Here is a 23251-nt window from a genome sequence, read left to right as displayed (position 1 = left end):
ATAATTACCTAGCTGTGTGGCCTTGGGCAAGCCACTTAACCCCAATGCCTTGCAAAAAAAAAAAAAGAATTGGAGGGAGGAATCTGACTCCAACCCCCACCCCAAAATTCCACCATAATTATTCACCTGAAATGACCCAGTTGGGACTTTGTCATTTGGATTGCTGGGATCTGATGGGGGTGATACAAAATGGCAAAAACTCCTCTCTAGCCCCAAGCCCCTATGGCCAATACAGATCCATGTCTCTTGGCACTGACCAAACACTCCCTGAAGCTTTCAAAGATAGTCTCAGATTCACCCCAACAAATGGCTGGCTGAAGTGACCCATTGGGGGAAATGATCTGTCAACTCTCCCTGCCCTTCTCTGCTATTCTGACGAGGAGTAAAGGGGGCATGGGGAGAGGTGGCCTTGAGGTGGAAAGCAAGAACAGGAAGGCCATTAAGGAGATGGACAGGACCCTTCACTTCTGACTGATCATAATGGAGAAAGCCATCATTCTGATTCAAGGCGCACTCTCCCCCTCATCCTCAGAGGCATCACCCAACCTCTTTCCTGAAGCCATATCTAACAGTCTTTTTTTTTTTTGTCCTGACCATCTGACTGACATTGCTGCCCAACTCCCTCTCTCCCTCTCTGTGCTCTCTGACTGTGGTTTCCAAGGCAGCAAGGAAAAAGTGGGGAGTGGGAGGGGATTGAAGGGTGGGGCAGAAACTGTACTAGAAGGCAGACAGAAAGCAGCTAAGACCCAAACTCAATAGTATGGCTTAAGAGAAACGTTTGTTCATCTGCCTCCCCAAAAGCCATAAGGCAGAAACCTAGCCGAATCAGTGCCATTCCAGGACAGTGCCTGGGCATTCCTCCTGCCTGGGTTTGCCCACCCTCTTCTTCCCTGACCTGCTTCTCTGGAGGCTGAATCTGGCTGGCCAAGGTTAGGTTGCTGCTATCATAGCCAGAGGTAGGGCTGGAAGAGAGGCTGTCCATGGAGCTGGTACACAGGGTGCTCACACTGACCAGGGTTTGCAGCTTTGCTTCTTCCTGGGGAAGGAAGGGCACTGGTCAACCTCCCCCACCCCCCGCGGAGCTCCTGCCCCCACAACACCCCCAGGCCTCCATCAGGTGGGTTAGTCAGGTCAGGGTGGGGAGACCAATTCAAGGCATCAGAGAAGGCTCCCAGTCACACACACCCGCTGCAGCTGAGAGACAATCTGCTGACGGATGCGCTGCTTTTCCTGCTCAGCCCGCTCCCGCAGTCTGTCTCGGGCTCGAGCAATCTCCATCTTGGTCTCTTCCCTGGCCCGCTGATAATCTTGGAGCATCACCTCTATGTCAGAGGGCTGGTGGCTCCTGACGTCAGACACAGGCTCCAGGTTCCTGAGGGGGAGAAAGATGTGCTCCACACAGGGAGGAAGAAACAGTCCTGACTCAGCGCCAGGCAAACCTAGCTGGCACTGGCACTGGCACACAGGAGCAAGAGGGTATGCCAAGCCCGTCACACAACCAGGAAGCCAGAGAGCCCACTCCCCTCCCTCTGCACCTCGGCCCATTCCAAGGTAGTTTTCTGGTCTCGTCCCAGGTCCAGAGAGCTTCAAAGGAGCTTCAAAACCTGAAAAAAACAACTTGGGGCCCCTAATCTAGTTGACCAGAAACAAAGGCTTGAAGAAAACTTGGGAATCCTAGATCCAAATTTGGGTTCCCAAATCTCTAGGCTAAAAGTGAGGGAAACAAAGCCCATCTGGCTCCACTTCGTCTTTTTTTCAGAATAAATTCCTCTTCATTTCTCTTTTTGCTTCATTTATTAATATCTCCTTTTCTCATTCTTTTCTTTTTTCATATATATATGTTATACTTCATGTGGAATATTATTATAATATGAACTATGCATACCTTATACACATATGTGTGTGTACATTTGTTTATCTTTATACAAAAACATCTCCATTTCCATCTGCACTTATACCTATACCTGGAGACATCTCCAGCAGGGGAGAGGTGTAGGGTCTAAGATCAGGAAGACTCATCTTTCTTAGTTCAAGCTGACCCCAGACACTTACTGGCTATGTGACCCTGGGCAAGTCACTTAACCTGTTTGCCTCAGTTTCCTCATCTGTAAAACAAGCTGAAGGAAGAAAAGGCAAATCACTCCAGTATCTCTACCAAGAAAACCACAAAGAGTCGAACACGACTAAAATGACTGGGTAATAATACATATACATACCTATGTATGTATGTGTAAGCATCCACACACAGACACCCCCACAGTCCTTTCTTACACCTCTCCCTTTCAGTTTGCTTTGTCTCAGAGACAGACCAGAGATGGCCTTTCAAAAAAAAAGAAAAAAGCAAGCAAACTAATCCTTCGGATCCTACACTATGGCCAACATGTAAACCCCATTTCCCACCCTGCCTCCCATTTTCAACCCTTCTTGGCCCTGACTCTGGGCCCATCCTTGCCTAGTGGTCTCCACAACATCTTTTCGAAGCTGCTGCAGATATTCTCGCCGACGACTAGGTAGATCAGGGTCTCGGTTGAGTCCTTCTGGGGTAGGCAATAGGCTGAGATGCTTCATAGGGCTGTGGCTGCGGGTCCGGCGGAAGTTCTGAAGTCGATCTGACCGCTCTCTCCGAATGACTTCAATGGTCTTCAAGTGCCTAAGGTAAGATGGGATCAGAGTCATCTGGCAGTCTACAGACTCCTCTATTTAAAAGAAGGGTTAAGAGAATGGTAAAAGTTGGATCCACCACCCCAGATAAGAACACAGGATTCTCCCCAAAAAATTCCAATTTTTTAAGAGTTTCCTTTTTTTTTTTTAACTGGATCTCTGTTTTTATACAGTTTGAATGTTTGAATGGTAAACCTCTTCTTGCCTTCAGTTGTGCCTTCACAGGGCTTATCTTTTGAGGAATAATTTCTCTGCCTCCTTTCTATAGTCCTGGGAAATGTCCCAGTCCCCTCCTTTACCCACCCTTCCCTAGGCTATTAATTATTCTCATTTGATTTTCACAACAATCTTGTGAGAAAGCTGTCATTTTTTTTGTTTAGTTTTTGCAAGGCAATGGGGTTAAGTGACTTGCCCAAGGCCACACAGCTAGATAATTAAGTGTCTGAGGTCGGATTTTAACTCAGGTACTCCTGACTCCAGGGCCAGTGCTCTATCCACTTTGCCACCTAGCCACCCCTTAGAAAGGTGTCATTTTACAGATGAGGAAACTGAATTTGAAAGAAATTAAGGTACAGGGTCATAAAGTTACTAAATATCTGAAGTCGGATTCAAACTGAGTCTTCCCTTGAGTCTTAACGGCCATAGTACAAGGAAAGAGATTGTGATTTTATGGATAAAAGGCATATTGGTGATGACTTTCCCTCTCTACCAATACAAGACAATTCTGCAATTTACAATATTAGATAATGATTGCACATGTATAAACTATATCAGATTGCTTGCCATCTTGGGGAGGGGGAGAAAAATTTGGAACTCAAAATCTTATAAAACATGAACATTGAAATCTATCTTTACATTGTAATAAGGAAAAATAAAATACTATTTACAAGAAAAAAATTGTAGTATTTGAGTCAAGCAGAGGTGCCACAGGTAGTCCACAGATTAGTGTGTGGCCCAAACCAGTCTAAAATTTAATTAAGAAATATTTAACAAAATAAAAAAATAAAACATTGATAACATTCTATTTTGAATAAGAGGCCTTAGAAATGGTTTAGTGGCCCCATTTGACACTAATGGCCTTGCGCCATAAATAAGTGACTTGTCCATCCAGGACACAGTCAGGATGTCAGAGGCAAGCCTTGAACCCAGCTTTTGCTCATCCCAGGATCAGCTCTCCCATCCAGTACATCATGCTATCTTGTCTGACTTACCGAAAGTGCATATCCTCCTGGTGTGGCTTCATTGGGGTGATGGGAACCAGGGCCTCACCAGTCCCACTCTGCATCACTCTCAGAAGTGCATCAGTCTCTCCAAGGCCATAGAGAAGCTTGGCTTCAGCCAGCTCCACACTGAGGGGTGGGGTCTGTCGCCCTAGTTCCAAGGGGACCCCAGCCAGCACCTGCACTTGTTCCCTCTGAAGTTGTTCAGGCACCTGGCTCAGGTGCTCATGGGGCTGTGCTGGCTTCTCCCCCATCCCCTTGGTGTTGGTGTTGTCAACATTTGTCATTTCTCTCACAAGGATGGTCCCCTCAGTCCCCTTGATGGAGCTTCCCTGAACCCCACACCAATTACTAAACTTGTTGTGGACAGGAAGGTCTCTCAGGCTATGATACTTGGACTCGGAAGCATGGACTTTCTGGGTACAGGACCTCAGCAGGATCTCTGATTGGGTGTCCCTAGCTATGCTGCTAAGCCCTGGAGCCACACTGACTTCGGAGATGGAAAAAGGGCTCTGGCAGTGGCTCGGGACCGCCCCCCAAGAGGCAGCCTCCGACGGGAGAAGGGATTTCAAGGGCCCTTCAGAGGATGCAGCACCAGTACTTGTCCTCTTCTGATTCCAACTTGTACTCTGGCTAGCTAGCTGAACCAACTTGGGATTGGCCACCTCTAAAGCCACTTCTGCCACAAAGTTACTGGTGTTTGAGGCTTCGGACTGACCCTCAGTAGGGCTCAACTCTGTCACAGGCAGGGACAGGTACAAAGGTCTCTCCCAGGAGTTGGGCTTTTTCCTTCTACCAGCCAGTTGTTCTTCCCAGGCCAGAAGTCCCAAGGAAGCCTGCACCTGCAACTGTTGAGGGTGATTCAATAGTCCTGCAGACATAGAGGAGTTTCCTTGAAGGCACAGGCTCCGCTTTAAGGTCCCAGAGAGGTCAGATGAGGGGAAACCTTTGCTTAACTTCTTTTCTGTGGACTTTCCACTATCTCCAGAAATATTCCTAGTCTCCCCTTCAATGCAAGTTTGGGAAAAGTTGTTCACTGTGATCACCTGGGCAGCTCCAGGCTTCTGGTGGTGTTTAGTGGAATGAGAGCAAGAAGCTCTGTGACAAGTAGGGTTCAAGGAGGAGGAGGAAGAGGGATCTTGAGGGCTGGCACTGAGAGTCAGGATAGGGGAGGAAGCCCTGTCCACCAACAAGATGCCCCTATAGCCTGCTTTCTTGTTTCTCTGGGCCCTGGATTCACAAGTTGATCCTCCCTCCTGAAGAGAGAAGCCTCTGAAAGAGGATGAGGTGCATGAAGTTAGTGGAGTGACAGCTGTGAAGTAGGATCCATCCATCTGGCAACTGGCATTTGGAGAGGCAACAGAGGAATCTTGAGGGCTTACCAGGCTATCCTGGGCTAGGGAGTATTTTTGAAAATCAAAACTCTGGTGGGATGTGCTTGGGGATTTCTGTGGAATGGTATAGTCCCTCTGGCTACCAGAGCTGGAAGAAGTCTGCTGCTTCTCACCTGTGCATTCAGGCTCCTTCTCCTGAAACACTGGGGACTGGTCCACCTTCTCCTGAAGCACCAGGGGATGGTCAACCTTCTCCTGATGAGCATCCCAGGCATCCATCACATCCAGAGAACCATGTTTTGGAGCAGTCACATTTGCTTCCTGAGGATTGGTTAACTTGTTGTCCATAGGACAATGGAGGGAGACATCCTTTGGAGCTGGGTCCATCTCATCGGTCTGGATACCCACATCCACAGTGGTCTGAGTGCTGCTGTCCATTGTCATTGCCTTGGTGGCCTCTTCCAGGGCCTCAGTCTTAATGCTCCACTCCCTCTCAGACATCCCCTGATGGGTGAGGTTGCCCAACAGTTCTGAAGTGTTGTGCAAGAGCTGTGAAAGATGCAGTGACAGGTTATGCATACTGGTCCATGTTGCTGGGGGTGGATGTGACATGAAGTCAGAAATCTCTGGATTCGGGTGAGTGGCATCTACGGGATCCTGACAGGGCATGAGAACTTGCTGCAGCTGAGTTGGAGCCAGAGTCACCATCCCCTGCTCACAGGTGGCTACACTGGTCTTTGGACAGGACTCAGACTTGATGGGGAACTGCAGCCCAACATCATTCACCTGCCTGGAAACCTTCCCCTGCTCTGTCAGGGCATCCTCATCCTGAAGCAGTTGGCTTTCCTCAGGCAGACCCTTACCTATCATGTCTGGGGTTCTGGCTGAGAGAGTTGTTATGAATCCATCTGAGAAATCATGGTGGTTCCTGAAAACACCAGAAGTCTTGCACTCTTTCCTTTCTTCTTCTAAACCCCGAGAATCCTCAGTGCTACTAAGGGTGCAGGAAAGCCCATGAGTGCTAGCATATGAACTGGGGTGGGAATGGGATGGGTAGCCCGAAGTGTTCAAGCCATTGTCTATACTGGAGCAACAAACAGCTCCCTGTATGTCCGGATTCCATGAAATTTGACTGCAGATGTCATCACTGGCACTGTCAAGAACATATTTCTTCCAGGCTATCTTCCCAGGATCCCCCTGCTGACAGGATTGAAGGAAGGGACTCATACTGTCAGATGTGAATTGCATCCCATTCATGTTTGCTGGTGTGAAGCAGCCTTTTTTCCTAGGATGGTTATTATGCTCCTCTACCACGATATCTGATGATCCACCTTCTGTGACTGACAGAGTCAAGAGAGCAGAAGAGGTTGGGCAGGGAGCAATGCCAGACTTTGAGGGCTGCAGACTAGGGGGTTCTAAGCTATAATTTGATAAAGCTGTCTGACCGCAATCAGCAGATCTTGGAATTTTCCCCAGTTCCATCAGCAGCATCATTTCAGATTCATTTGGGGAGAGGTTACTAAGGTACAGCCTCTCAATTCCACAACTCTCCTCATCTTCTGTGGGAGAAGGAGGTTCCACACTCATGTTTAGCTCCTGTAGAAATCTGGAGGAAGTCCCTACAGAGAGCTTCAGGGAAGAGAAGTCTTTCAGAGAATGCTTAAGGTTAAGGGGAAAAGCAATACAGGGGGAAGAGTCGAAGTGAGAGCCAGTGTCCAGATCATCCTGTGAGACTTCTGGCAATGAGCAAGGTCCCTGGGCATCAAAAGTTCCCTCATTTCTCTTTGAAAGAAAACTACATCTTTCAGGCTTGCCATCAATCCTCAGGCTATCTCTGCATTCCTGGGGGCTAGCTTGGCCATTGGTTCCTGAATAATCCTGATTTCTATCCCTCACTGTACTCCCAAAATTGTTTGAAAGCTGCTCATTCTCCTGCAGATTGTCCAGAAGGTTTCTGAGGATACACTTTTTACCTACTTTTGTCCTAGGGTACGGAATAGGAACACTCTGATTTCTGGAATTCTTAGGAAATGGTTGCCCTTCGGCAAAGTGCGGAGACCCTACTCTACATTCATCCTCAAGAATGCCTTCGTTTACATGTTTTGCTTCCAGTCTCCCAGCTGCTATGTGGTGCCCTGATTTAGCTACAGAAGGGAATTCCCCTTTATTTTGACTAACTTTGTGCTTCTCTTGGATATTCTCCAACTTCTCAAAACTGGTCCTGGCAGGTAAAGGAGTCATTTCCGGTGTGATAGAGGCTGTCTTCTTAATATCTACTCTCCCAGAGCTTTCCATACTGAATAAACCAATGTTGGAAGCTTCTAGTCTCAATTTTTGCTGGTCTTCTCTGAGATTCAGGTTACATGTCAAAGCTATTTTGGGCCTTCTTGAATGACAGCCTAGATTGTGCTTAGAAGATACAAGGAAAACCGGAAGCATGGTGTCTGATGCAGACCGGGAAATTCGCTTCTCAGGATCATTATTTCCATAAGACAGAGAATTAAGAAAAGAAGGTGAATCGATCCTAGTAGTACCTTGAGACATGCATGGTGGCCTAGAAGGAGATGTCACCACTTCTTCCTGGGATGTTGATGAGATAAATATAATGCTGCTTTTAGGATTCTCCAGGTTACTTTGAACCATGCTTTCTTCTGGGCAGTTCTCCATCTTGCCAACAAATTCTGAGGTAAGATTCTCATCGAGGAAAGTTGATCTTGGACATTTATTACCAACACCATAGGCCATAGACTTCCCAGAGTGAGAAACCCCTTTCATTTTTGGGTACTGTGGCAAGGTACCCCCTGGACTGCCTCCCTCTACTGTTCCAGGAACCACCATGTTTTGTTGGTGACTTGCCCTCCTTTCTCCTAATCCTGGGGAATGGACACATCTTGAATGAGCATGAAGACTCCCTGACTGTTTGATGTCCAAGGGTGCCACAGGACTGTCAAAGTTTAGTGATTCCTCAGCCTCAACCATGTATACTTCACAGTAATCTGGCTGCTTTCTGACATGAAAGGTTTCTTGGGACATCAAATCAGGCCATATAGTAGTAGAATTCACCATTACACAAGACATTTCAGCCTCTGATATCCCAGATTCTGCATGGAGAGGGGCATCTTTCCAGGAAGATTGAATGGAAGCACCCCAATGGTTTTGTAAGTCAGCCATTGTCTCTGAAGACTTGTCCAAGTCTCCACCACACAAACTCTCACAAGCTATGCTTTGGGAGCTGAATCCTTCCCAAGCCCTTCGGATACTCTCCTTGCTCCCTAGGCTAGTTCTCTCCACTTCTGAATGTGTCCCTATCTGTTTAGATGACAAGGCTTGGCTCAGTTCCTGATCAATTACTCTAAAGCTGTTGGAGATGGCATGGAGAGAAGAGGCAATCGGTTGCTGCGGTGGTGGCTCATCCATCTTGTTCTCCTTCAAGGCTAATGGGAAAAGCAGGTTTCCTGAAGCCACATTACCAGGAGAAGGTGATTTGATAACTTCTTCCTTTCTGACTGGGCTTTTTGAGATGACCTGAGGATCAAAGTGTTCTGTCAACTTCTCCCCTGCTGTTTGCATATCACTGGCTTTGCTAAAGCCTGGGTTAGCCATGGTGCTAAAGGACAGTGTTGAGTCATGCTCTGATCCTCTGCCAGGGACAACAACATCATTCATTAAATCGAGAGCATCTCCCACAAACAGCTTTGCCACAGGATTATTCTTATCAGGATGCTTTCTTGATGCAATACCTGGAAATGTCTCCTGGATGTGCCTCCCTCTTATGACTTTATTTTGCATAAAACATGATTGTGACTCATCTTCATCCTGGGATCTAACTAACTCCAGCTGGTCTCTTTGATTGCAGTGAGGCTGCTTAGGGGTTCCAGAAAATGCCTCAAGCTCTAATAGAGTTTCACTGTAAGACAAGATAATCTGCTCATCAGTGCTGTCCTTTAAAGATTTCCCATACTCCTCTGAAAGACTAGTATCCTCCACTGTGGTCTCTGTGTTCATTTTTGGATGCATAGATGAATTGGCAGAAGCCTCCGAAAACCCTGATGACACCCTAGTCACTTTAGGCACGATAATCTGTTCATCAGTGCTGTCCTCTGAAGACTTCCCACCCCACTCTGATCGTCTGGTGTCCTCCACTGTGATCTCTGCATTCACTTTTGGATGCGTGGATGAATTGGCAGAAGTCTCTGAAAGCCCTGATGACACCCCTATCAATTTAGGCATGATAATCTGCTCATCAGTGCTGTCTCCTGAAGACTTCCCACATTCCTCTGAAGACTTCTCGCACACCTCTGATAGCCTAGTGTCCTCCACTGTGATCTCTGCATTCACTTTTAGATGCATGGACGAATTGGCATAAGTCCCTGAAAGCCTTGATGACACCCTGGTCAATTCAGGCACAAGAATCTGCTCATCGGTACTGTCCTCTGAAGACTTCCCATACTCCTCTGATAATCTAGTATCCTCTTGTGTGATCTCTGCATTCACTTTTAGATGCATGGGTGAATTGACAGAGGGCCCCCAAAGCCTTGATGAGACCCCAGACAGTTTAGACACAATAATCTGCTCATCAGGGCTGTCCTCTGAAGACTTCCCACACTCCTCTGAAAGTCTAATGTCCTCCGCTGTTGTATGTAGGTTCACTTTTGGATACATGGATGAGTTGGCAGAGGTACTCCAAAGTACTGATGAGATCCTGGTCAGCTTAGGCATGATAATTTGTTCATCAGTGCTGTCCTCTGAAGACTTCCCACACTTCTCTGATAGTCTAGTATCCTCCACTGTGGCCTCTACATTTGCTTCTGGACACATGAATGAATTGGCAGGGGCACCCCTAAGACTTGGGGAGACCCGAATCAGTTTAGGCATGAGAATCTGTTCATCGGTGCTGTCTTCTGAAGATTTCCCACACTCTTCTGATAGTCTAATATCCCCCACTGTGGTCTCAACATTTGTTTTTGGATACATGGATGAATTGACAGAAGCTCCCCAAAGCACTGATGAGACCCTGGTCAGTTTAGGCATGATAATCTGCTTATCTATGTTGTCCTCTGAAGACTTTCCACATTCCTCTGATAGTCTAGTATCCTCTAGTGTGGTCTCTATATTTGCTTTTGGATACATGAATGAGTTGGCAGAGGATCGCCAAAACCTTGATGAGACCTTGGTCAGTTTAGGCATGACAATCTGCTCATCGGTGCTGTCCTCTGAAGACTTCCCATACTCCTCTGATATTCTAGTATCCTCTATTGTAGTCTCTACATTCACTTCTGAATACATGGATGAGTTGGCAGAGGGACGCCAAAGACATGGCGAGACCTTGGTCAGTTTAGGCATGATAATCTGCTCATCAGTGCTGTCCTCTGAAGACTTCCCACATTCCTCTGCTAGTCTAGGGTCCTCCACTGTAGTCTCTGCATTTGCTTTTGGATACATAGATGAGTTGGCAGAGGGCTCCCAAGGCTTTAATGAGACTCTGGCCAGTTTAGGCATGATAATTTGCTCATCGGTACTATTCTCTGAAGACTTCCCACACTCCTCTGATAGTCTAGTATCCTCTATTATGGCCTCTGCATTTGCTTCTGGATACATGGATGAGTTGGCAGAGGACTCTTGAAGTCTTGAGAACTTGACCAGTTTAGGCACAATAATCTGCTCATCAGTGCTATCCTCTGAAGACTTCCCACACTCCTCTGATAGTCTAGTATCCTCTGCTCCAAAAATATTTGGTTTTGGATACATGGATGAATTGATAGAGGGTCCCCAAAGCACTGAGGAAACTCGTGTCAGTTTAGGTATGATAATCTGCTCATCAGTGCTGTTCTCTGAAGACTTCCCACATTCCTCTGATAGTCTAGTATCCTCCACTTTGGTCTCTATATCTGTTTTTGGATACATGGATGAATTAGAAGAAGTCCTCCAAAGTGTTGATGAGGCCCAAGGCAGTTTAGGCACAGTAATTTGCTCATCAGTGCTCTCCTCTAAAGACTTTTCACACTCCTCTGATTGTCTAGTATCCTCCACTGTGGTCTCCACATTTGTTTTTGGATTCAAATTGGCAGAGGCTCCCCAAATCTCTGATGAGGAAGCCTCTTTTCCCTCATTACCTGCTGACAAAGAATCATCCAGTTCTATGGCAAAATCTCCAGTTCTCCACAGCTTCTCAAATATTTGAGATACTTGGAGTTCACTGTCTTCCTGCTGGTGACTGGCTCTCTTCTCCAATGGACACTGGTTAAGTGAACTGGCTCTTTTCATCTTTCTTAACAAGAGCATTTCCAGCTCATGAGCATTTCCTAGGTTCAAATCATTAGGTGTGATTCTGCTATCTCCTCCCTGCTTTTCTAGGAGTATAGCAGTAGCTGATGCTTTAATTTCTTTCATAGAAAAGTTGTCACCTGAAGGCTCATCAGGGCTGCTCTCACCACCATTGGATTGACAACTGAGGTCAGATACCATTTTCAAACCAGAACTCTGACAAACTGAATGCTCTACGAAAGAGTTTTTGCAGCTAACACTTCTGAGAGAGCTGTGGTTTCTAGCTTCTTCGTTTATTCGTTGCTGTTCTTCTCCTCTGCCTTCTGAGGGGATGGCGATTTGTGTTTTCAGAAACTTTAGTTCTGGCTCAGAGTCATTGGAAGAAAGGCTCACTGCTTTTGTTGACAACTTGAAATGCTTTTCTGACAGTTGTGGGTGAACAGAAGAAAAGATGATGCTGCCTGTTTCATCTTGAGTGGGAGCCACTGGGTGGCATTCTTGGCTTGGCAATGAATGTGCTGTCTCCTGAGTGCAAAATCTGCTCATATGCATGGTTTGGCTTATGATAGGTAACTCTTGGGCCAGTGGAGTTGAATGGTTTTCTGTTTGCAGGGTCTTTCCCTGCAAGGTACTTGATTCTTGATCTATGTCACAGACTCTTGGTTCTTTGCACTTGGCCACTATCATGGTGTTAGTTGGGTTTTCAGCATCCTGACTTTCCTGGAAATTGTCCTTGGGCTGCAATTCTGGAAAAATTTCTGTCCCCTCAGTGGCATGACTTTGGGGGTTCAGTTCTGAAGCTAAGTCCTCATTGCAGCTTTCCTCAGATCTTTCTTCCTGGGGTCTCAATGGATCAATTCTGACCAATGGCTCCACTATCTCTGGATTTTCAGGAGCATTCCCAGGTTTTTCCTGAACAGTACTTTGTGGAAACCTCAGGAATAAATAATCACTAGGGTCCCTAATCGACATTTCAGGTACAGGTAAGAGAGTATGTTTTCTTTCAAACTTCTCCTCTTCAATAAATTCAGTGGACCTGGTAAGGTTTGGTTTGACGTTCTGGGCCTGATGACTCTCCTGAATACAACTGTTGACTACCTTGATTCCTTGGGTTTCAATGCCATCTCTGAAGTCATTTGGATTCAGAGTGAAATGGACCTTTTCTTGGTCCTTCCTATCCTTACACTTAGCTCTCCTATAGGCTTCTGCCATATATAAGACACGAGGGTAATATCTTTGCCAGGAATCTATTTCCATGATGCTATCTTCCAGCTGTGATACACTACTAATCAGCCTGGCTATTTCTTCAGAATGATTAGTAATTTTATCTGAAGAGAAAGCATGCTTTCTTCCTCTAGACATTTCTCCTTGAGAAGTGGATGTCACTGCTAAGCTCCCAGGTTCCTTGTTTGCAACAGGGCCCTCTTCCTTGGAGGACACAGCTGGCAGATGGATTGAGGCAGAGTGAGGCATGAGTTCTTCTGAGCAATCCTTAGGATGCAAAACCACTCCAAGAGAAACAGGTTCAGTTCCTTCCTGTGGGTGGGACAGGATTTCATCCTTGTCCATCATCCCTGGACTCACACACCTAGAGTGACTAGCTGAACTGTGCTTTTTGGAAACCAAATCATTCTCCTGCATATTGACTCTATGTTGAGTTTGACTTAAGCTGGCTGTTTTGTAAATGAAATTGGAATTGGGTTTAGAATGGATCTGCCCTTCGAAATCTGGTGCATCAAGTCCCAGGAGGTAGCCTGCTGGCTTCCCTCGCATGTCACCTTCATTCTGCCTATGTTTGTGGTCTCCTTCTACATTAGAGTTAACAGGGAGATGTATTGCCACCCCAGAATCACTAAATGGAATACTCCTAGGAGGCTGAGTCTGGCTTTTTTCCTTAATCTTCAGTGATGACTGTGGGTGTTTGTCATTTAATATTCCAGCTGGTTTTCCTGCCTGACATATTCCCATGCTCTCCAGCAACAGTCTACTGTGAGTAGAAGAGAGAGGGACAGAAGTGTTGTACTTGTCCATACTTTTGGGGACCCAAATTTCACTAAGTTCTTTCTTGGTGCCTGGACTAAAGGATCTCTCTGCCACAATTTGCTGAGATGATGTATTATTAGGGGTATTTAATAAAAGCAACAGGTCACTGTCCACATTTCTGAGAAACTGAAAGGTTTCTGCCTCTGCCCTGCCAGTGGATGGTTTTTCCTCCCCCCACTCTCGGTAGGCAGGGATCTCCAAGGCCGTTTCTGTCAAGGCATCTCTACTTTCTAACACATAAAATGATTCCAGAGGATGGGGCTGCTCAGGGGATGGAAAAGGAACCCAGGGTGGGAATGGTTCAGAATCTGTAGGCAAGGACAAAGAAAAACTCCTTTCTCTGTCAGTTTCTTCATTTGTGTTCTGTAGAAGCTCTGCCTTCATCACTGGCTGCGAGAGAGCCAGTTTGCTGGGCAGATTCTCTACTTGCTGGGCCCAGGCTGTAGGACCCTGATCTTCCTTAGTGCTCATGGGGCTGCTGCTGTTGGATATATCCCTCAGGAAAAAGCTTTCATCAAAGGATGATGCTGACCCTGTTCTCCTAAAGGGCAGAGGCTGGGGCTGCTTTGCACTGACCTGATGTGTTTGGTCCATGCCCTCTATCATGGAAGCTGAAACCTTGTTTTCCATTGCAAAGACCCAAGCATTTTCTAACCCTGAGTCTCCCGCTTCTAAGTCTGTTAAGGAACAGCTATGATGAGCATCTTTTTCAATCGTTCTAAAGCAAGTTGAGAGGTCATCCAACTCAAAACTCCCACCATCGCGTTCTTGCTCTGTTGTCAATCTCCTCATAGATAGCAAAGAGAAGGAAGGATCATTGAAATCAAAATCACCAGGCATCTCGGGACACGTAGGGAAGAAGGAATCCCATCTTTTGCCAGATGTAAAGGGCAGGTAACTTGTGTCCTTCTGAGAGGAACTGGAAACTTGTGTGTTTTTCACTGTGACCCCTAGGGAAGAGTGAGAAAATTCACATGGATATTCAATAACAGGCCTGCCCTTTCTAAAGGCACTGCCTTTGTGAGACAACAAAGATGCAGGAGCAGCTGACATGCTAGAGGTGGGAGAGGTATTTGAAGAGACAGGGCTGCAGTATCCAGCCAAGTTGGCTAGGCCTCTACCCTCATGAAATGACTGTGAGACAGTCACATCTGATCCGGATTTGAGAGGTCCTTGGGATCTCCATGTAGCCTCTGAAGATACATCCAAAGAAGGAGCTATACTCCCCTCATTGTTACTGTTGGGGACTGGGTCCAAGCCTTGGAGGTGACTAAAACTGCATACCTCAGCAGCTATCTCAGGGACAGACTGTTGTAATTCCTCTACTTTGACTAGGGCCTTGGGTTTCTCCATGTCTTGGATCTCTGGTTCCTGAATATCAAGATTCATCTGTGAGTGTGTATTGACTTCTTGGGAACCACTGAAATTGTTCCCTGAATCACAAGAAAACCAAGAGTCCATGGAAACCAATGAATTGTTTCTTGGCTGTTGTGTCTGTCGGAGGGGTTTGCCTTCATCTGTTTCTGTCTTGAGCTGGAAAGCCAGATAAAAAGAACCACTTGGCTGTGGAGTCCTATCAGGTCCTGTTGTTCCTTGGTCTGGGGCCTGGAACTCAAGTACCTCCTCCTGGCATGCTGTGAAGGATTGGGAGCTCTTCACTTGCCAAAAGACCTCAGCAGGCATCTCATCTGATGAGTGAGAAGTGGACCCTTCCTCAGATTCTTCCCTAAAGGCCTCTTCTTCATTGTTTAGGCTATCCAGAGAAAAGGTTCTCACCTTGTTCCAGCATAGTCCATTTTCAGGGGGAGCCAAGGAGGCCTTAGGTGAGGTCACCAGCCTAAACTCACTTTTCTCAGAGGCTTGGGGTGGGGAGGAGCAGGGAAAAAACCTCCTCTGTGTTCTATTCCTTTTTTCCATCAAGGAATCCTGAGACATCTGGCTGTCATCACTTTCTGAGTTCTCGGGTTCTATGCAGTATGGTTTTGGCTTAGGGGCTTCCTGCTTTTGTGATCTGATCAGGGTCCTGGTACAGACACAGGAGAGGGAATCCATTGAGTAGGTACTGTCGGTTTCAGAGAAATCTTTCTCATTTTCCTGTGACTTGTTCCTCAAGCAGGAGGTGGGTGGATTCAGGATGTTGGTACACCAGGTCCTTTCATCATCCTGTCTCTTCTCAGGACTCTGAAGGGGCCTTTTCTGTTTCTCTTTCATGCCAAAAAGACAACCCCACGGCCATGCTGAGGCTTTGGTTAATGATGATGTGCTAGGCTGCCACTGTTCTAAAGTCCAAGCAGCCTGACACAGACTATTTGTTTGAACCTTTCCACGTATGACTGATCGCTTGGTTCCCTGAGAATGTGGAGAGCTGCTGCCAATCACTCGGGAGTTCCGATTTGTCAGGAGATCCCCTTCTCTTTGGCATTTACGCCACGATGGACCATGGCTTCTATTTGGCTTTTCTGTGACTATTTCAGGACTGGGAATGGGGGAATCAGGTTTCTCCCTCATTTTGATCTGCTCTGTTGACTGGTTTACAGAGACCAGGTTTCGATGTAACCATACTGGATACTTGTTCCCATCTACTTCCTGACTCTTTTGGTCCATGGCAGAAGCAATCTTGGGGCTTATGGAGGGACTAGCCCTTTGGGCTAAGGTGTCTTCCCCAACAGACGCTTTCTTTCCCTCACAGACCTGCCACAGGTCTGGGGAGCAAGTGTCATTTGATGTTTCTGTAGGAACAGAAGAAATTTGAAGAAGATATTCCTCCAACTGAGGTTTCTCTGGTGTGTAAGGAACAGTCTCAGCTGATAACTTGGCAGGATTTTCACACTTCAGAACACTGAAAATACAAAGAAAACCATCTCAGGATATTTCAGAGGTCCTTTACAAAATCCATCAGATTGAAGGGTAGTGGTCATAATAGGATCATCAATCTGGACCTGGAAGAATCCCTTGGGGTCAAGGGAGAGAAGACAGTTTGATTTGTCCCACAGTGGTTAAAACTAAGCCAAATCTCACTGTCCACCTGTGCCTTCAAGAAAGGATCATATGTAGAAAAACTTTAGATAAGTAACAGAGAAAAGCTCTCTGATCGTGTGAGAAAATACATTAGGCCTCCCAACTTGCAGTTTTCTATGTAGAAAAAGGAGTGAGTCCCAGAAGGCCTAGAGATCATAAAGATCAGGGAAGCGGGAGGGTCATCATCATCCTCATCCACTAATATCAACTAAACACCAGCTAGGTACAATGTACTGGGCAGCGAAAGAGGTCCCTGCAAACAGATATTTTAAAAAACAATCCAAAACACTGTGTCTTAAGGAAAATAAGGTAACAAACACTAAAGGAACTCAAAAGGAAAATGAGAACATGATGAGTTGGATCATTTGAGGAAGGTTTGAAAGGAGGAGTGGGGTCTTGAAAGAAGGGTAATGCTTAAATAACTGGGTAGGAGAAAAAGTAATTCTAGGCAGGAGAAATGATTTGTACAAAGGTCTAGTAAGTGGCAGGAATATGCATGAGCACATTCTGGGGCAATGAGTAGACAGAACAGAGTAAAGAAGCAGGAGGGAGGTTAGAGAAATCAACAGGGATAAGTTGATGGAGGTCAAAAATTAACATGGTGGGTTGGATCATTTGGGAAAGGTTGAAAGGAGGGGCTGGGTCTTAAAAAATGATGCAGGTAAAAAAGAATGAGTAATTTAGCTTCTGAATAGGGAGGGGATGTATGCAAAGGGATGTTTTAGGAAGTTTAATCTGACTACAGAATAAAGAATACATTTAATATAGGAAAGACAGGAGGCAAGAGATGAGTTAGGAAATTACAGCTATTAGTATAATCAGTTATAATGAGGGTCTAGACTTAGATGATAGCAGTGTCAAGGGACAGATGCAAAAGGCAATATGTAAGAAGGTACAGTAGTAGACTAAGACGGTAAACAGACAGGATTATAGTTTGTAAGCAGAGTTGTCCTCTAGATCTAAGAATCTTAAATTAATCCAGAAGTGGTGTATACACAATGAATGGTGTGGGGAAAATCCTGAAGGACAAAGAAGTCTACCTAGGAAGCTTTCACAATAATATAAGCATGGGATAATGGGAGATCTGGATTTGGTTTGCAGAAATAGAAGTATAAAGAAAGGGGTCAATTCTGAATGAACTAACTGAAAAAAATGAATATAGCTTTGAAGGGTGAGGAGACAAGACTGCAACCTTGCTTGGCAAACTAATTTGAATGGGGAAGATATTGAATTCTGTCCTGGATATGTTGAATTTGAGATAATGGAGGGATATCCAAATAAAAATTCCCAATAAAGAAGAGAAATTATAGGATAGGAGACAGAATCTGGGGGGCATTAGGATAGAGGTTATAGCAGTAGAAAATGGTTGTAATAGATGCAGAAGGGGCAATATGGGTTAGAACTAGGAATTAGGAACTAGGAATGGAGAAGGGTATTGCAGATGGAGTAGAATCACTAGGACTTGACAAATGACAAAATGGTGGAAGAATGTCAAAGATGATGATACCTATAGGATGCAATGAATAAGGCAGATTTTACACAGAAAACAATGAATTCCAGTTGGATAGGCTGAATTTTGAGCTTGGATGTGGCTAATTTGGAAATATGTTTCATATGATTTTACAAGTAGAATTGATATCATATTTCTTGCCTTCTCTGGGTGAGGGGATAACTAGAAGGAGGTAGAAAAGTCAGATCTCAAAAAAAAATTTAAATGAATGCTAAAAATATTTTTTTAAAAAAAAAAAGAAATTTTGAGGTTGGAGTTCAATGCTTCTTTTAAGATTTAGAGAATTATCTACAGAGAAAAGTTAAGTGAAGAAGAAAAATAGAAGTCAAAGCTTTGGAAATAGCCATATTCAGGAAGTAGAGGGAATAAAAGGAAAGCTAAGGAAGAAGCATATGGCAGGTAGAAAAAACAGGAAAAGCAACATTATGGAAGCCAAGAGGAGTTAGTTTCAAAAAAGGAAGGGGGTGACAGTGCTAAATAGGGAGAGTGGAAAAGGAAGAGACAGAAGAGGAAGAGAGGGAAGAGGTCATCAGTTTTATGATTCCCTTAGCACTGAATGGTTTCAGTAGAAGTGGTTAAGTTACAAACAGTTTCATCTGGAGTTATCAAGATGGTACCTAGAGAAGGACAAGGAAGGAAGAAATAAAGAGACAGAGAAGAGGAAATTATGAAGGACAGAGAAGAATTAAATAGTGATGATGGACTGGGAAGGGACCAAGGAACCAAAAGTTACAAGAGAATCAAGAATAGTCTTGTGAAAAGTAAGGTTCTGAGAGAGATGGAAGGATAATCAGCAAGGGAAATTTCAAAGTTCAGAGTCTTGCAAGTAGAGCAGTCTCATAGTGATCACAAGGTTTATAGCAGCAATTCATAAAATTTTTGGTCTCAGGACCACTTTATAGTCTTAAAAATTATAGTGGAGGGGCGACTAGATGGCACAGTGGATAGTGCATTGGCCCTGGAGTTAGGAGTACCTGAGTTTAAATCCAGCCTCAGGCACTTAATAATTACCTAGCAGTGTGGCCTTGGGCAAGCCACTTACCCCATTGCCTTGCCAAAAAAAAATTATAGTGGTCTCCAAAGAACTTTCTTCCTACCAATATCTACTATACTCAAAATTATAACATCTTAATATTATTATTATTTTTTTTAGATTTTTCAAGGCAATGGGGCTAAGTTGCTCCTTCCTCCAAGGTCGGTGCTCTATCCACTGTGCCACCTAACCACCTCAACATCTTAATAGTATTATAAAAAGTTTTGATCTCATAGACCCCCTGAGAAAGTCTGAGTCCACAGACTTCATTTTGAGAACCAGTGACCTAAGGTAGCACGAGCACAGTGAAGTGGGAATGGAGAGAGAGTTAACAGGAAATGTGGCTCATAAATATGAATACTGGTCCCTAAAAATGATAGTATAGAATGGATGGAGGAATGGAGGCTCTTGCTGTTGGGACTGAATCATTCTTCAGTCCTACATCCAATTCTAGGTGACTCCAATTAGGGTTTTTGGACATCATCCTTTGGAATGGAGCAGGACACACACACACACACACACACGCACAAAACAGGCACATCAGGAGAATTGAGGGTCAGGAAGGTGAAACTCCAAAAAGGGTCAGCTACAAAGAGGAAAGAATCACAACTTTTACTTTCAGATACCTCGCCAGGTAACCTTGTTGCTCTTTTACCTTTGTGAGGGGGACACAGGGAGGCCGCAGAGTCTTTGGTTACCCAAGGAACTGCTGCTCAAAGTTCTGCTGTTTTTTTGAAAAGCTGAAAAGGTGGCATCTAGCTCAGGGTCCAATTCTGCAGACTGGCTTGGGAGGTCTTCCCAGCAGAGGGTTTCAAGCTGTTCAAGTTTTTTCTGGGCTTCCAGGAGTTTCTGTTTTTTGACGATTCTTTCCAATTGAAACTTGACTTTCTTGCTTCTGACTTTATTCTCTGCTGCCCAGATAGCATTTCTCCAGAGCACCTGAAGCTGGACCAGCCTCTTGCGGTCCCCACCCAATAAAGCTAAGGATGTCTCTGACCCAGGCTCAATGTCATCCTCAGGGGAGATCCCAGAGTCTGTCTTAGCCAAGACATCATCCTGTTGTTGCTGCTGTTGCTGCTGCTGTAGGCTAGCCAGCCAGTTTTCCTCTCTGAGCAGCCACTGTTGGTCTAAGAACCAAGAAAACCCAAGTCAGTGCTGGTCTCACTGCCTGTCTCTGAGTCAGTCTCTTGGGTTTGCATATAGTGACATGCTTGTGCCCACATGGGAAGGAGAGGAAGAAGATTTCTGGCATCTTGGCTACTTGTTAGTCAGAACATGCAAAGAAGAAGGGAAAGATGCCCTAATTCTCAGAGCAGGGAGCACTGATTAGGCAGAAGCCAAAAGGGTGTGAAACCAGGGTCTCACCCAGGACAGGGGTTCTATACATCTATATATACAAGGACAAAAATGAAGGAGAAGGAGGTCAGTGCTTCTAAGATGGAATAGGCATTTTATTCATTTTTCTGGGGAAACTTTTTTCAGTTTTTCCCCCTCATAATTTCCCCCTACAACTCCTGAGACTATAAACAGAAAAGGAAGGAAAGAATAGAGCTTACCATAGAAAAAGGGGGGGGTGGGTATATGAAGGAATAAGAAGGGGAGAGAGACAACTTATATGATGGTCACCTACTGTCTTTGATCTGCTGGCTGATGAGGGCTTGTTCAAACTCCAGTTCCTGCTCAGCTCTGATCTGTTCAGCTAAGATATCTTGCTTTAAATCCTTGACAAGGCGTTTCTGTTGGCGAATCTGCATCCTGTGGGATGCTATTTGGCCCAGATGTTTCTGGTGGTATGCTTCAGGAATAACATCCTGTACTCTCCTGTCATAGAAAAGGCTAGGAATTTCCATGAGGAAAGAAACAAATCATCCTGAGAAAGAGCTACCTATATTTCAGGGGGCATTTTTCCTGGACCCTGGCTGCAGTTACTGGTCTTCATTTGTTCAAACTAGGAAATAACTGACTACCCCTGGTTGAGACATCCATAATGAGCCAGGGTACAATGAAGGTATTCACTTTCTTTCAGGAGGTTCTCCCTACCAAGTCTCCCCTTTGGAAGAGTCTTTGGTTTCAATATATTAGAGAGGGATTTGGAGCCAAGGTCATGCTGCCTGCAGAAACTGGAAGAACAAAGAGGAGGTAAGTTGGGTCACAAATAGATAGTGAGGTCACAGAACCAGCAGGTAGAACAGGTAGAACATAAGAGAGTAAGCAGGTAGTAGTCAAAACTGACTTATGAATTTTTTTAGGATGGAAGATTCAGTAAAAACAAGAAGTCATTTCAGTTAAGAAGAATAAGCAGTTAAGAAGAAAAGAAATAAAGTATTGTCTTTGGCAAAACTAAAAAAAGTGTTCTATCACTCTATCTCTTTCTCTCCTTTTTTCAACCTGGTTGTCCCTATCTTGCCCAGGTAGAAAGAAGGGGTTACTCTTTGACCTTCTGTTTTATTTCTGACCTGGGCAGGTTTGTTCCGCCTCAGGCAACCTGGGAGTCCCATGCTCATCATATTAAAGCCAAACTTAGTGCAAACACCCCTAAACTTGGAAGTCCAAAACTCAAAAGTCCACCAGCCTCCCCAGTAGCTGGAATTATAGGCATATACCATCATGTCCAGCTTTAGGCTCTATTAAAAAATGGTCAAATTTCAAAGACATTATGCTTCTTTTTGAAAGTAAGACTGGAAATGAAATAAAATTACTTTGCAGAAATCTTGTGAATTGTGAAATGATTCTTTCTCTTCTCCCCTCCTCCCTCCCCCCCGCCATTAGAAGGAGTTTTAGCTTCGTGGAGTGTTCATCCACTACTGGAACCCCTTTCCCTGAAACAAAAAATATATCTGTGACCTGAACTAGACAAAGGCAGTGACATAGAGACAGAAACATAGAAAAACAGAGAGAGAAACAGAGGGAGGGGAGAGAAGAGAACAAAGATGGGAATGGTAATTAAGAGGAGAGAGAAGGAGAAAGAGGAAGGAGAGAGAAAAGAGAGAGAGGAGAGAGATTTAGAAGAATACTCATATGTATGCAAACAAATTCAAGGAATCTTGGAAATCTAAGCTACAGGAAAGAACACCAGGTTGGAATTTAAGAGGCCAGGGTTCTTTTATGTCACTAACTCAGAATAAGTCAATTAAGTTTCTTCTTCTCTGACACTGATAGGCACTACTTCCACTAAGGATTTGGTACTATGGGGTATCTCCAAGACTATTTCAGTCCCATTGCCTAGTAATTTTCCTTTTCTCTCCTTGCAGAAATGACATTGTAAAACCCTGAAGATAGAGATAGGGAAAGCGGGAAACTCAAGGTGGTCAGCAGGGAAAGAAGAGAAGGGGAAAAGAGAGGAATAAACAATTAATGTAGGACCAACTCTGAGCCAGGCACTGCTTTAAAAAAAACCCACAAATTTTATCTCATTTGATCCTCACTTCCTGTGAGGTAGATTCAGTCATTATTGCCATTTTACATTTAAAGAAACTAAGGCAGAGTCAGCTAGGTGGCACAGTGGGTAGAAGTATCTGAGACTTACTTGCTGTGTGACCCCCTGTGTAGGTCACTTAAACTCATTGCCTTGCAAACCACCCCCCCCCAAAAAAAAAGTGGAGAAAAAAACTAAGGCAGACAGATGTTGAGAGACTTGCCCAGGATCATGCAGCTAGTAAATTGTCCTGAAGCTGTATTTGAATTCAGGACTTTCTCACTCCAGACCCAGTGTTCTATCCCCTATACCACCCGCTGCTTCTATGAGTTTGTTAACAGAGCAGGAACTAGCATTGGGCAGCTCACTCTGGCACCAAGTTAATGGAGAGAAGGAAAAGAAACATTCTCTCTTGCTCTGCCAGAGCTGTCTTGGTCTGCCCACCCTGAGATCCTGAAATAATCCAAACCCTCCTTCCAGGGTCATTTTCCCATAAAATACACTTAATTTCTGGCTACTACTTGGCCTGGGGACACTTTATGAATTAACAGGGATAAAATAGCAATAGCAAAGTGACAGTCACTACTTTCTCCCACCCCAACAGCTTCTAAGACCGGATACCGTTTCTCTCCAAACTTGATGAAGTGAAATACCAGTAGGTAAACTCTGGTCTCCCATTTCCACTTTCTGAGTCTGCCTTTGGCACCATCATTGTGTGGTGTGTGTGTGGGTGTGTGTGTGTGTGTGTTTTGT

The 23251-nt window shown here is 44.9% G+C and overlaps 1 protein-coding gene and 1 long non-coding RNA gene across 5 annotated transcripts in view; one reads left to right on the top strand and one right to left on the bottom strand.

Moving 5' to 3' along the window:
• STARD9 (StAR related lipid transfer domain containing 9) overlaps window positions 1–23251 on the bottom strand; it is a 152830-nt gene that overhangs the window by 7078 nt on the left and 122501 nt on the right. For 3 of the 4 annotated variants that reach the window (XM_074235193.1, XM_074235194.1, XM_074235195.1), the window contains 6 exons: window positions 20714–20904; window positions 19739–20210; window positions 3873–16361; window positions 2453–2650; window positions 1186–1372; window positions 896–1036 (listed from right to left, as the gene is read on the bottom strand). In XM_074235193.1, the coding sequence (XP_074091294.1) occupies window positions 896–1036; window positions 1186–1372; window positions 2453–2650; window positions 3873–16361; window positions 19739–20210; window positions 20714–20904 (13678 nt within the window). The remainder of the gene's footprint in view (window positions 1–895; window positions 1037–1185; window positions 1373–2452; window positions 2651–3872; window positions 16362–19738; window positions 20211–20713; window positions 20905–23251) is intronic. The other variant, XM_074235196.1, reaches the window with a different exon arrangement.
• On the top strand, window positions 14551–21431 carry LOC141522097 (uncharacterized). Its single transcript, XR_012478130.1, has 3 exons — window positions 14551–15345; window positions 21110–21222; window positions 21333–21431. It is a non-coding gene; the product is annotated as an uncharacterized LOC141522097 (long non-coding RNA).

This window comes from Macrotis lagotis, chromosome 4 (assembly GCF_037893015.1).
Source record: "Macrotis lagotis isolate mMagLag1 chromosome 4, bilby.v1.9.chrom.fasta, whole genome shotgun sequence".
Classification (NCBI taxonomy): Eukaryota; Metazoa; Chordata; class Mammalia; order Peramelemorphia; family Peramelidae; genus Macrotis; species Macrotis lagotis.
The sequence above is the reverse complement of the archived record's forward strand: the minus strand, read 5'-3'. Positions and strand labels throughout refer to the sequence as shown.